We start from the raw sequence: 14,061 nt of genomic DNA on the forward strand, positions 1-14,061 counted from the left end.
CCGTTCCTTTGAGAGTGCCGGGTAGTGCTGGGGGCTGCGGGTCGGTGTGAAGGCACACGAAAACATCCAAGAGCACGGGACAGGGCCAGCGGCTGCGTTGTCGCGCGAGGTGACGCGGGCGCCCCGGGGAGGTCCTGCGGCCGTCGCGCGAAGTGAGAGCGCCGGCCCACCCGAGAACACCAGGGCCAGGGGTCTTGCGCCGGTCACGCTGCTAAGCATCCGCATGGTAGCCCGCGCACAAACACCGCCCGAGGTGTCCTCGCGCATGCGCTCCGGGAACAATGAGTGAGCGGCCCCTTCTGGGGGTAAACTGTGCCGCGTCATCCAACGCGGAGTGAGGGCCACCGGGTAGACTACTGTTGGGTTGGGAGTGCTTACGGGCAAGACCCGCTGTCTCCTCCGTCCCATCTCACCACCGCGTAGTGAGCGTCACGGACCCGGCACCCCAAACGACCTCCGCTGCCGTGCTGGAAGCTTTAGCTGCGGAATCTCATGACCCGCAGGCCAGCCGACGCGCATGGGGCCCTGAGCGATATTTACTAGCAGGACCGCCTTCGTCACAGCAAACCACAAGTGTACCTGAGCCAGGCTCACGATGTCTGGGGCGGCCTGGTCAGAAGGTGGAGCTGGTCCCTGCCGTTAACACCCCATGCGGCGCCGACTCCCCATAGGAATCTCCCATCCCACGGCCCTTCTCTCCCCCCTGCCCCGGACTGCCCCTGGGTCCCTTTCCCCCCCCTACCAACCACGGCCCTGTCCGCCCTGCCCGGACTCCGGGTCATTTTACCCCTCTCAAAACCCACGGCCCTCAGCCTCGGCACTCCCGGTCCCGTCCCCATCCCCCAGGCCCGCATGCTCCCCGCTGCCCCGATCTCCCACCGGATCCCACTCCCTCCTTCCCCCAGCCCTCTGCACCCCTGCCCGTACCTTCTCCCTGCGGTCCCCCCCCCTCCCCCCCAGGCCCTGCTCCCTCTGCCCCGTCCTCCCGGTCCCCCCTCCCACCCGCAGGCCCTGCTCCCCCTGCCCCGGACTTCCCGGGTCCCTTCCCCCCCTCCCTCCAGGCCCTGCTCCCCCTGCCCCGACTCCCGGGTCCATTCCCCTCCCCCAGGCCCTCTTCTCCGAACTCCTGGGTCCCTTTCCCCTCCCCCCCAGGCCCTGCTCCCCCCGCCTCGGACACCTGGGTCCCTTCCCTCCAGGCAGGACGCGGTTCGCTCTCTCCCACGGGTTCCTGGGTTCTGTCCCATGCCCTGGGTGCAGCGGGGTCAGTGTGGGAAGGGAGGATTAATTGGGGTAATATCTGGGCCCCCCCATTCTAACGCTGCCCCCCCTGCCCCCAGAGCCGAGGACCTCGAGCCAGCGCAGATGCAGGACGAGCTGCTGACGATTGATTTCTGAGCTGCAGAGATTGGTGAGTGCCGAACCCAGAGCCGGGACGGGGCGTGCGGCGAGGTTCTCCGAAGCTCCCCCACTGAACCCCCCCCAACCCCCGCAGGATCTAAAACCTACCAGACGCCACCGACGCGGGAGAGCCAGCCCAGAACCACGGGCCAGAGCGCGAGAACCCATAGCGGCAGGAGAACAAACTGCGGGATTGATCCGAGCGTGCAGGAGGAAAAGAGGGGGAGCCGGCAGCCCCCCGAGTCCGGGTGCGGGCGGGACAGGACAAGAGTGTTTGCGAACGCGCCTCCCTTTCGCAAGGGGGCAGGGAGCGGACTGGTGGGCGAGAAGGTTAGAGCTCGAGGTTGTGGGGAGAGGCTGGGGTAGGCGGTTCAGGGAAGGTGGGGCGGCGGTTGTTGGCTTCTGTTGGTTTGGGGTGCAGGGGGGTTTGGTCTGTCCCCCAGCTGACGGGTCTCTCCCCCCACCCCAGCGCCAGGCCCGGTTCCTGGCCGCACAGTTGAAGTGCACGACGGCCGTGAAGATTATATACATAGCATATGGAGAGCACCATGCGTTGTCAGCAACCTACTTACCTGGCGGACGTCTCCGACTATCTCTCGACTACGTGGGACCACACCGGTCCGGGGCAAGCTCCCAGCCTGCAGCATTGGGCGTTGGGACCAGGCGTCCCGGGCAGCTCACAGACCATGCACAATGGGCGTTTGCATGGGACCCAGGCTCCTAGGCTAGCGGGGCTGTCGGTGCTTGGGAGTGACATAGGGCGGCGATTGGGCTGGGGACAGGGCGGGGCTCCGGGTGTTGGATGGAGTGAGGCGGCGCTGATGGGGCAGTGGCTGGGCTTCAGGGGCGCTGCGTGGGGGTTCGGGGTCACTGGGGCGCTGAGGGCTAGGGCTGGGCTCAGGGCTTGGTCGGGAGTGAGGTGGCGCTGATGGGGTGGGGCGAGGTCGGGGGACTGCGTCGGGTCAGGATGTGAGTGGCTGCTGTAACGGGGCAGGGCAGGCTCGGGAGGCTGCAGGTCTGGTGAGTGAGGGCTCCGGTTGGGGCAGGGAGGCGAGGGGCGGTGATGGCGGCGGCGGCAGGGCCGGGAGGCTGCGGGAGTCAGGAGTGAGGGGCGCCGGCTGGGCGGAGGCGCAGGGCAGGGCCGGGCTGCGGGGGGGTCGGGGAGTGAGGGGCGCCGGCGGGCAGGGCGGCTCGGCTGTGCGGGTCGGGAGTGATGGGCGCCTGATGCGTGGGGGGGGCGGGGGCTGCCGGTCGGGAGTGAGGGGCGCTGGGGGCAGGGGCTGGGCTCGGGGTGGCTGGGTCAGGAGTGAGGGGCGCTGAGGGGCAGGGTGGGCCCAGGGGCTGCAGGGTCGGAGGTGAGGGCGCTGGCGGGCCGGGGGGGGCAGGGCCAGGGCTCCGGGGTCGGGGTGAGTGAGGGACGCTGATGCGGTGGGCAGGCCGGGCTCAGGGGCTGCGGGTCGGGAGTGAGGGGTGCTGGGGGCAGGGCTGGGCTCGGGGGGCTGCGGGTCGGGAGTGAGAGGCGCTGGGGGCAGGGGCGGGCTCAGGGGCTGCGGGTCGGGATGTGAGGGGCGCTGAGGGGCAGGGCGGGCTCAGGGGCTGCGGGTTCGGGGTGAGGGGCGCTGAGGGGCAGGCGGGCTCAGGGCTGCGGGTCGGGAGTGAGGGGCGCTGAGGGGCAGGGCTGGGCCAGTTGCGGGTCGGGAGTGAGGGGCGCTGGAGGGGCAGGGCCTGAGCTCGGGGGGGCTGTGGGTCGGGAGTGAGGATGGCGCTGAGGTGAGGGCTGATCAGGGGCTGCGGTGTCGGGAGAGTGAGTGGCGCTGAGGGAGGCGCGGCTTGCGGGTCTGGAACTGCTATGTGAGGGCGCGAGGGGCAGGGCTGGGCTCTGTGGGGGCTCGGGTCAGGAGTGAGCGGGGCACTGAGGGCAGGGCTGGCTCAGGGGGCTGTGGGTCGGCGGGAGTGAGGGTCGCCGACGGGCAGGGCGGGCTCAGGGCTGCGGGTCGGTGGAGTCGAGGGGCGTCTGAGGGCCAGGGCGGGGCTAGGGGCTGCGGTCGGGAGTGAGGGGCGCCGACGGGGCAGGGCTGGGCTCGGGGGGGCGGCGTCAGGACGTGGGCGCTGAGGGGCAGGGCTGGGCTCGGGGGCGGCTGCGGGTCGGGGAGTGGAGTGGGCGCTGAGGTGGCAGGGTCGGGCTCAGTGGGTTGCGGGTCGGGAGGTGAGGGGCGCCGATGGGCAGGGCGGGGCTGGGGGCTCGCGGGAGTGGGTGGGCTGTGGCAGGGTGGGTCGGGGCTCGGCGGTGAGGGGCGCTGAGGAGCAGAGCTCCGCGGCTCGGGGGGGTGCAGTGTCCGCTACGGAGTGGAGGGGCTGCTGCAGGGCAGGTGCTGTGGGACTTGGGAGGTGCTGTAGGGTCCGGGAGTGAGGGCCGCCTGTAGGGGCCGGGCTCGGGCTCAGAGGGCGCGCGGCCATCCTAGCGGACCCGTCAGGTGGAGTGAACCCCCTAAGAGGCAGCTGTACGCCGCGAGCAAGCTGGAGACCCTCAGGCGCTGATTGTGGTCGGACCAGGTCGAGGGGCGCTAGGGGCGGGGGCTCGAGGGCCTCTCGCGGCGGAGGCGAGGGGCGCCTGATGCTGGGCAGGGACTGGGAACTCCGGCGGGCGCCTGCCTCGCCGAGACCCAAAAGATCCATGGCGTCTCCCCGGGAAGTGAGGGTTGCTGAGGGCCCGGCGGGCTGGGGCTTGGCGCGGCGGCACATGTGATGTCCGGGAGTGCAGGGGCAGCCTGAGGGGTCCAACAGGGCGGGCCTCAGGGGCTGCGGTGTTCGCGACCTTGAGGGGACACGACCAGGGCGGGGCGCGCTCGCGAGCCGAGACCTTCGCTGGGGCGCCCAGTCCAAGGGTTTGCACGGGTGTCTCTCCCCGCAGTTGCTCCGGACCTTGGAATATACCATCCTGTCCCTGGGCCGCCTGTTTTGCGGAGGTAGGTCACCCCTGCAGACACCGGCCGGTAGGCCTGGTGTCCACCCTCAGAAGGCTCCTGGGCCCACGCGCGGCCGGGCTGGAGGAGCCGACCCTTGGAGAGGGCCGTGCTTTGCCCTGGACCCCTGGACCAGGCCCGGCTGATGGAGGCCAACCCGGGTCCCAACACCCCGCCCCATCCAGAACCCCTTAAACATACCTGCCCACAGGCCCCCGCGCAAATAGTCGGTACCACCCCATCGTAGGGGGCGACGAGGTGAGAGGGATCTGCGGGGGAAGGTATCGGGCGACGCGAGACGAAACTCGCACAGATTCCGAGGTCCCTTAACCGTTAGGGGGCCCCAGAAAGACCCCGAATTTTGGCCTCAAGGGGCCTCTCCCTAGTCCCTAGGGGGCCGCCCGCAAGCTTCCCGCAACTCTGGGTACACGCCTATCTCACAGGGGACGCCATAAACCCCATTACAGCGCGCGGCTAATCTTAAGGTCCCAAAACCACATTTTCCAGCTCGCCGCCCCTACACCACTGGGCCCAAAACCCATTCCAGGGGGCTCCCGCCTTGACCCTCGTGCAGGACCGGGGCTGCGGGTCGGGAGTGAGGGGCGCTGAGGGGCAGGGCTGGGCTCGGGGGCTGCGGGTCGGGAGTGAGGGGCGCTGAGGGGCAGGGCTGGGCTTGGGGGGGCTGTGGGTCGGGAGTGAGGGGCGCTGAGGGGCAGGGCGGGCTCAGGGGCTGCGGGTTGGGACTGAGGGGCGCCGGCGGGGGGCTGGGCCGGCCTTGGGGGGCGCCCAGCAGGGGTTCAGGGGTGTCTCTCCCCGCAGTGCTCGGACCTTGGATTCCATCTGTCCCTGGGCCGCCTGTTGCGGACGTACCTGGCGGCCGAGGGCCGGGCCCAGAGCTCCTGGCAGGAGGGGCTGGGAGCGCTGGAGGGGGCCGTGCTTGCCCTGGACCCCCCTGGGGACAAGGCCCGGCTGATGGAGGCCAACCCGGCCGCATACTGCCCCCCCCCGCGCTTCGAGTACCACCCCCATGAGGGCGACGAGGTGAGAGGGGATCTGGGGGGAGGTATCGGGGAGGGGATGAAGGGGGGCGGGGAGGGTAGTTGTGCGCGGGATGGGGACAGCCGCCTGCCCGCCTGCATGGCCCCCGCTTTGCCCCCGCAGGTGGCAGAGGTCCAGGCCGTGGGGTCCCTGCGCCCGGAGCTGCTGCTGCAGTGGCAGGACATCGAGTCGCGGCTGAAGGACCTGAGCCTGGAGACCGAGGAGGTGGGGCCGGGGGTGGGGGGCTGCCAGGGACACAGCTGGGGTGTTGATCTGGTGACTGACCCCTGCCAGGGGCCCAACCACCCGCCCCTCCTCCGGCCGGGCCCCCCCCAGCTCAGTCCAGTGTCCCCCCCACCCAGACATTGGCGCAGCCCACAGAGAAACTGAGGCACACACGGTGCAAAACAGACTCATGTCCAGCGTGACCAGGGGAAAAGCCGCATTTCACAAGAAGGCCGCTCACGCCCATGGCCGCTGATGCAAAGGATTCTGGGAGCTGGCGCTGGGCTTCCCACCCTCACGCACCCCCCCGTGTCCCCCCAGGTGAACAAGACGCTGCAGGCGACGCTGAGCAGCTTCCGGGAGCTGCTGGGGGCCGAGGAGCCCGAGGAGCTGGAGGCCTTCGGGGGCCTGGGCTCGTCCGAGTCACTGCGGGGGGCCGGCGCCGAGGGGCGCGGTGGGGCCAAGAGACGGGCCCAGCACCTGGAGACAGAGACCTTCTACCTCACGGTATGGCCCCCCCCGGCATGTGACCCTCCCCGGCGCCCCTCATCCCCGACCTGCAGCCCCCGCTCACCCCACGGTGCCCCGCGGCCCCAACCTGCAGCCCCACAGTGCCCCTCACTCTCCACCTGCAGCCCCACAGCACCCTGCAGCATCGACCCGCAGCCCCCGCCCACCCCACGGTGCCCCGCAGCCGCGACCTGCGGCCCCACAGCACCCTGCGGCACTGACCCACAGCCCACACCCACCCCCTGGCGCCCCTCACCCCCGACCTGCAGCCTCATGGCGCCCCGCGGCCCCGACCTGTGGCCCCTCCGTGCGCCTCACTGCCTGCTCCCCCCCTCCAGAAGCTGAAGCTGTCCTACCCGACCACGACGGAGCATCGGGGCAAAGTTACAGTCGAAGGCTGGAGTGACGCTGGGCGAGGCCCATCCGGGGGTGAGTACCGGGCCGGGGGGGGTGCCCAGGTGTCTGGGCGTTAACTCTGCCCGACGGAGTCGGTGTCAGAACCCCCTTGGGACTCTCACCTGACATGCTGAGCCCCCCTCTGAGCCCGTTTTCCCTGCCAGCCGGGGATTCCCGGCCGTGGCCCCAAAGCTGCAGGTGTTAACCCCAAAGTTACCTGCCTCCAGCACCCAGACCCCCAGCTCCCAATGGCCCCAAACCCCACCTGTCTGTCCCACTCGGTATAAAGCTTGTACAGGCGAACTCGTCCCCCCCAACACTGAGGGAGGGGCCCGGCTGCTGGCTCCCGGGGCGATTCACTCACGCTGGGTTTGCCAGCGGAGAAAAGGGATTTGATGGAGGAGAACCAGGAGGATTCTGGTGGTTTCAGTAATAACCAAGAACAAGGTAAGTCACCGACTCGGAGCCTGAGACATTTAAGAAACTTGTTACAGAGAAAATCCCCCACCCCCACCCCGAGCTGTTCCAAGGAGCTTCGTGCACAGCCTAGACTCATCCTCGTCTGGGCCTCCCCGGGACAGCACTCGGCCCAGCTTGGGGGTACCTGGGGGTTCCCCGCTTGTTCTGTCCCCCCCCCTTACAGCTTTGGCCCACGGCGGGAATCCTTTAGCCCTCTGCCCCACCCGCCCCGGAAAAGCCCCAGGTCCAGGGGACAGGCCCCCCCCTTCGCACCATTGCACCGGGCCCCGAGTTCTAGTTCAGACTCCGAGCGCTATGTTTACACGTGCGACGACCCCCCCTTCGCACCATTGCACCAGCCCCCAAGTTCTAGCTCAGATCCCGAGCGCCACGTTTACACGTGCAACGACCCCCCTTCACACCATTGCACTGTGCCCTGAGTTCTAGCTCAGACCCCGAGTGCTATGTTTACACGTGCGACGACCCCTTCGCACCATTGCACCAGGCCCCGAGTTCTAGTTCAGACCCCAAGTGCTACGTTTACACACGCAATCCCCCCTTCACACCATTGCGTCAGGCCCCGAATTCTAGTTCAGACCCTGAGCGCTACGTTTACATGCACAACGACCCCCCTTTGCACCATTGCACTGGGCTCTGGGTTCTAGCTCAGACCTCAAGTGCTACGTTTACACGTGCGATGACCCCCCTTTGCACCATTGCACCAGGCCCCGAGTTCTAGTTCAGATCTGGGGCAGTGCTTAGGAACAAGGGGAGGGAATTCTCTGTGTGTTAGATCTACGGAGGGTGAAGCTCTCGCAGCACCGGAATTGGTGGACTGGGGGAAGAGAGAGAATCATTTCTGTTTCCTTGTATTGAGGTTGTCTCTTTTGTGAAGAGAGGGACAGGTTCTTGTTTGTGATGTAAAGAGATTGCATCAGTCACTCCAGGTTAGCCCAGAGGAAAGTCTGGTGGGAGAGAGAGAGGGGGAAGGGAAGTGGGTTATTTCCCTTTGTTGTGAGACTCAGAGTCTCTGAGTCTTGGGGTCCCTTCAGGGAAAGTTTGGGGGACCAGAGCGAGGCAGGCGCTGTAATTCCTGTCTGGTGGCAGCGAGATAAGATCCAAGCTGATAATTAAGCTTGAGGTTCATGCAGCACCCAGATTTCTGGACGCTAAGGTCCAGATTTGGGAAAGATGCTTAGATAGGGTAGACGGGACCCTGGGGGCAAGAGCACAGTTATCCAGGGACCCCCAGGGCAGGGTATCTGGATCCCCTGGGGGCAGGGGAACCGCGTACCGGGAACCCTCAGGGTGGGGGCAGTGGACCAGGTACCAGGGCCCCCCCTAACCTGCTTGAATTGACTCTGGTGTCGCTCAGCGGGGGACGGCGTCTCCGTCCGACCCCGAAGGTCCGGCGATGCTGGCTTTTCATCGGCGCTGGGACAGGTGACTTGTTAGGGGGCTGTTCCCCGCCCAGCCCCCGCCCCACCCCTGCCCACCTCACGGGGATCAGGTGCGATGCTACTTGGGGCACTGGACACTGTGGCCCCCCAGTCTCCCGCCGCCACTAGTCTGGGACGCTTGGCCAGCAGCCGGATCCGGTCGCGCCGCTGGACGAGAGCTCTGGCTTGAGCGCCCTCGTCAGGAGAAACTGGGCCACAGCCTCGGGGGCCCTCTGGTCTGGGGCGGGACACGTCAGACCACACCAGAGCCCCAACCCCCGCCCTGAGCCCCCCACCCGCACCCCGCGCTCCCTTCTGCCAGAACCCCCCTCCCCCTGCCACTAGAAGCCCCACAACCTCACCGACCGGAGCCCCCCTCCGCCACATACCCCCTGCCCCTGCCACTAGACGTCCAACCCTTCACCCCCGAGGGCTCCCCCTCCGGCCAGAGGCCCCCTGCCCCAAAGGGGCCTCCGTTCTCACGCCAGAGCCCCCGCCACCTCCCACGGAAGCCTCCACTCCCTCCCCCCAGCCCCCTTACGTCTCCCCTCCTCAGAGCCCTCCAACCCCCACCCACCTGCACCCCCCAGACCGCCCACATCCTAGGCCGCCCTCAATGCTGACCCCCCGTGTGCAGACAGTGGGGCCCATTGAGGGAGGTTGGTGGCGACCAACCCCACAGGGTGGGACTCTTCTCCAATGGCAAAGATCGAGGGGGGAAGGGACCTCCTTCGCCCACCCCCCAGGGCCACCTCACGTCCTCGCTGGCCGATGCTCGGGGGGGCCCGCCCCCCTCGCTCTCCCCAAGCTGCGGGGTCCGGGACAGCCGTCCCGCGGGCGAGAGGGGGAGATCAGCCCCTGCCCCCATCAGGCCCCGACCCCGGGAAGGCCCTCCACTCCACCTGTCCCGTGGGGCGGGCCGCGCTCCACTCGTTAGAGGGGCCGGCAGGGGCGCCGGGGGGCGGAGAGCTTCGCGTGTCTCTTAACGGGTGCAGGATCAGGCCTCAACTCCTCTTGGCATGCGCTGGGTGGAGACGGGTCCGAGGCCGGGGGGGGCCGCCAGCGGGGCCGAAGCAGACGGCCAGATGTAGGGAGTCTCATCGTTCTCCTCGCTGTGTCTGGACACGCATGGGGGGGCGGGACACGCTGACCCCCTGCCAACGGGCCCCGAGTCGCACCCCGCGGCCCCGCCCCACGGCCCCGCCCCCCATGGTGCCCCGAGTGCCCCTGCGCCCCGCTGCCACGGCTCCCCCGAGTCACCCCCGCGGCCCGCCCCCACGGATGCCCCGAGTCGCCCCCACGGCCCGCCCGCCACAGCGCCCACCGAGTCGCCCCCCGCGGCCCCGCCCATGCCCGGCCCCCCACGGCGCCCCTGAGTCGCCCCCCGGCCCCGCCCAATGGCCCCGGCCCCACGTGCCCCCAGAGTCACCCCGTAGGCCCCACCCACCGGCCGCCCTCCACGGCGCCGACCAGTCATCCCCCGCGGCCTCGTCCCCGTCCCCCCACGCCTCCCCCATCTCGTCACCCCACACGGTCCCCCCACGCGCCCCCGATCACCCCACGGCTGCCCCCCCACGGCCAGACCGCCTATCCCCACCGGGGCTTCCTGGAGTCACTCCCCACGGCCCTGCCCCGCATGCCCACCCCGAGGTACCCTGCCGCCCCAGGCCTCCACCCACCCCACGGCCCACCCAAGTCACTCCCACTCCTCCCCCAGCACCAGCCCCCCTGCCCCACAGCATCTCTGGCTGAGCCCTGCCCATGGCAACCCACCGATCAACCCCCGCCCGCAGCCACTCACTGGTTGAGGAAGGCGAAGAGATATCCAGGAAGACGACCACGGGTCCCGGGAAGTGGCCCAGGAGGGCGCGAGGTGGGAGATGCCCGTCGATGGGGCCTCCAGTCTGGGGGGAGCGGGGGATCAGGCTGGGGGGCAAAAGAGCAGCCCAAGGCCGGGGAGGGTGGGGACGGGGGGGGGACTCACGGGCCCGTGGCAGCAGCTCCGGAAAACATCGCGCGAAATCAGGCTTCTGCAAAGCCCCCGAAAAACGAGCTTCAGACCCCAGCGACCGAGTCCAGGTCCCGGGGATAGGAGCCTCCCGACAGCGGGTCGCTCACCTTGGGGGAGCCGTGGTGAGGTGGCAGCTCCCCGTCTCCCCCAGCACAGGCCCCGCCCAGCCCCCCCCATACCTCTCTCGAGCCCTCCGAGATTCAGTCACCCGCATCGTGCGAGCCGGGTACACGGAGATCCCTTCGTGCTGGAGACTGCGGCGGAGAACCTGGCTGGGCGGGCAGCCCAAGGCACCAGTGTGTCCGGACGGGGGGGGAGGAGAGACCAGGCCTTACCGTGCAGGCTGAGAAAGCGGACGCAGCCTCCACCACAGCGGATGGCCTGGCCAGATTGCTGTGGGGGGGGGGTGGGAGATCAGACCCATGCGCTCCCCAGCCTCTGCCCCATGGGGGGGAAGGGCCGGGGTACACTGGGACCCACCCCTCCCACACCCCCGAGGACCCCCTTCGGCTCTCAAGAAGAGGCGCAAGAGGGCACTCCTGGCACAGCGCTGGGGGCAGCGACGACACCCCCCGCCCTCAACAGAGAACCAACGGGGGCCTGGGGAAGCTGCGGACTGAGCCAAGCGGTGGGGGGGGGGGGGATGCAGAGCGAGAGGCTGGGGGGAGGAGGGGGAGCAGTAAGTGGGGGGCTGTACCATCACAAACTCCTCACAGCTCTCGGTGGTGGGGAAGGGAGGCCGAACGCGGCCGTGGACGCGGGGGAGCGAGGCGCGCGAAGGGCCCTGTGGGGAGGGGGACACATTCAGACACTGAGGTGGGGATTGCAGGGGCCATCCCCAGCTCTGCCAGACCCCCACCTCACCCCATTGCCAAAGGGGACGGGACTGGGGACACCTAGAGCCCTCCCAACCCCCATCTCACCCCACAGCCCCCCTCACGAGTTCCTCTCCATCCTCAGCAGCACCTGCTGCAGAGAAAGCAAGAGGCAGAATGTGACGAGTGAAAATCTTAACGAGTGAATACGAGGGTGACTGGGAGGTTGCTCCATGGAAAAGGTCCCTCGTTAAGGCAGTGTAGGAAGCTCATGCAGCACAGCGGGTGAGGGGATAGTGTCGCGCCATGTAAACGTAGCACCGGGGTCTGAGGCTAGAACTCAAGGCCTCGGTGCAATGTGCAAAGGGGGCGATCCGTGGGCATGGAACGACGTGAGCCTAGAGCTTACGAGGGTCTGAGCTAGAACTCGGGCCCAGTGCAATGGTGCAAAGGGGGGGCATCGTGGCGTGTAAAACGCGGCGACTCCACTGGGGTCTGAGCGAGAACAGGGCCCGGTGCATGGTGCAAAGGGGGTCGTCATTTGAAGTGTAAACGTAGACGGCGTCGGAGTCTGAACTGTAGAACTCCGGGCCGAGTGCTGAATGTGCAAAAGGGGGCGTCATGAGTGTCAAACGTAGCGGCTCGCGGGTCGAACTAGAATCGGGCGCTGGTGCAATGGTGCAAAGGGGTCATCGCACGTGTAAAGTCACACGCACATTTGAGGTTTGAGCAGACCCAGTAGCCCAGTAGCAATGGGCAAAGGGGGGTGTTGTGCATGGGTAAACGTTGCGCTCAGGGTCTGAACTAGAATCGGGGCCTGAAGCACAGGTAGTGAAGGGGGATTGCTGTTGTAACGTAGCAACCTGGGGTCTGCAATAAAGAACTCCCGGGCCTGTGCAATGGTGCGGAAAGGGTCCGTCGCAACGTGTTAACAAGCCACTCGGGGTCTGACTAGAACTTAGGGCACAACGTGCAGGTGTGAAGGGGGTCGGTGCACGTTAACCGTGGCGCTCGGGGATCTGAGCTAGAACTGGGGCGGTGCACCAATGGTGCGAAGGGACGGGGGTCGTCGCACGTGTAACATAGCGGCTCGGATGTCGAACTAGAACTCTGGGGCCCGGGGGCAGTGCTTGAATAGGGATGACGGGGGGGCCGTCCGCCTGGCGACCTGGGGGTTTTTCGCGGGGGGGCTGGGGCAGAGGTCGAAAGAATTCCCGCCGTGGCCTCAAAGCTGTAAAGGGGCGGGGGACAGAACAAGCGGGAACCGTCCAGTACCACCAGCTGGGCCGCAGTTGCTGTCACCGGCGAGCCCAGAACGGGATGAGTCAGGCTGTGCACGAAGTCCTGGAACAGCTCGGGGGTGCGGTGGTGGGGATTTCGCTGTAACATTCTTAAATGTCCTCAGGCTCCAGAGGCGGTGATTACCCTTGTTTTGTTATTATGAACCACCAGAATCCTCCGGTTCTCCCATAGTTCCTCTCACAACCACTATATCCTTGCTCCGCGGCAAAAAGCCCAGCGGAGTGAAGCCCCGGAGAGCACAGCCAAGGGCAGCCCTCACACTCAAGTGTTGGGCGAGGGGACGAGTTCGCCTGTACGCTATATACCGAGTGGGACAGACATGGTGGGTGTTGGGCCATTGGAGCGGGGGGTCTGGGTGCGAGGCAGGTAACTTTGGGGGTAACACCGCTTTGGGCTAATGACGGCCATGGAAATCCCTACGCTGGCAGGGAAAACGGGCTACGAGGGGGGCTCAGCATGTCAGGTGAGAAGTCCCAAATGGGTGTTCTGACACCGATCCGTCGGGCAGTTAACGCCGGACCTGGGCACCCCAGTCGGTTTTACCGTACTCACCCCCGGATGGCTCTCGCCCGCGCTCAGCTTCCAGCTGCTACTTGCCGATGCTCCCGATGACCGTCGGGTCAGGACAGCTTCAGCTTCTGAGGGGGAGCAGGCATGAGGCCCACGGAGGGCCACAGGTCGGGCCTGCGGGGCGCATGTAGCTCAGGCGGGGGTGAGGGGCGCAGGGGGGTGTGGGCTGTGGGTCAGTGCCGCAGTGCTGGGGGCCGGCAGGTCTCGCGGCTGGGGGTGCACCGGGGGTGGCGACCGGGGGCTGCGGGTCGATGCTGCAACAGTGCTGGTGGGCGTGCAGGTGGAGAGGAGGGGCACTGTGGCGACGCTGCAGGTTGAGGGCCGCGGGGCACCGTGGGTGAGCGGGGGGCGCGGTCGGGGATTGGGGGCGCCGGGAGGGTCACATGCCGGTCGGCGGCGGCCATACCGTGAGGTAGAAAGGTCTCTTGTCTCCAGCGTGCTGGCCCGTCCTCTTGGCCCCACCGCGCCCTCGCGCCGGGCCCCCCGCAGGTGACTCGGCGAGCCCAGGCCCCCGAAGGCCTCCAGCTCCTCGGGCTCCTCGGCCCCCAGCAGCTCCCGGAAGCTGCTCAGGTCGCCTGCCAGCGTCTTGTTCACCTGGGGGGACACGGGGGTGCGGGTTGGAGGGTGGGAAGCCAAGCGCCAGCTCCCAAATCTTGCATCAGCGGCCATGGGGCGTGAGGCGTGCCTTTTGTGAAATTGCGGCTTTCCCACTGGTCACGCTGGACATGAGTCGTGTTTTGCACCGTTGTGCCTCAGTTTCTCTTGTGAGGCTGCGCCAATGTCTGCGGTGGGGGGGACACTGGAGCTGAGCTGCGGGGGGGCCCGGCCGGGGAGGGCGGGTGCGTTGGGCCCCTGGGGGGTCAGTCACCAGATCAACACCCCAGCTGTGTCCCTGGCAGCCCCCACCCCCGGCCCCACTCCTCGGTCTCCAGGCT

At 67.9% G+C, this 14,061-nt stretch overlaps 1 protein-coding gene across 1 annotated transcript in view; it reads left to right on the forward strand.

The window, feature by feature from the left end:
• ARHGAP4 (Rho GTPase activating protein 4) overlaps positions 1–14,061 on the forward strand; it is a 26,700-nt gene that overhangs the window by 4,838 nt on the left and 7,801 nt on the right. Inside the window, 5 exon segments of the mRNA XM_075071311.1 lie at positions 5,177–5,402; positions 5,523–5,624; positions 5,946–6,131; positions 6,473–6,563; positions 6,909–6,977. Coding sequence (XP_074927412.1) covers positions 5,177–5,402; positions 5,523–5,624; positions 5,946–6,131; positions 6,473–6,563; positions 6,909–6,977 — 674 coding nt within the window.

The sequence above is a fragment of the Chelonoidis abingdonii genome, chromosome 11 (genome assembly GCF_003597395.2).
Source record: "Chelonoidis abingdonii isolate Lonesome George chromosome 11, CheloAbing_2.0, whole genome shotgun sequence".
Lineage (NCBI taxonomy): Eukaryota > Metazoa > Chordata > Testudines > Testudinidae > Chelonoidis > Chelonoidis abingdonii.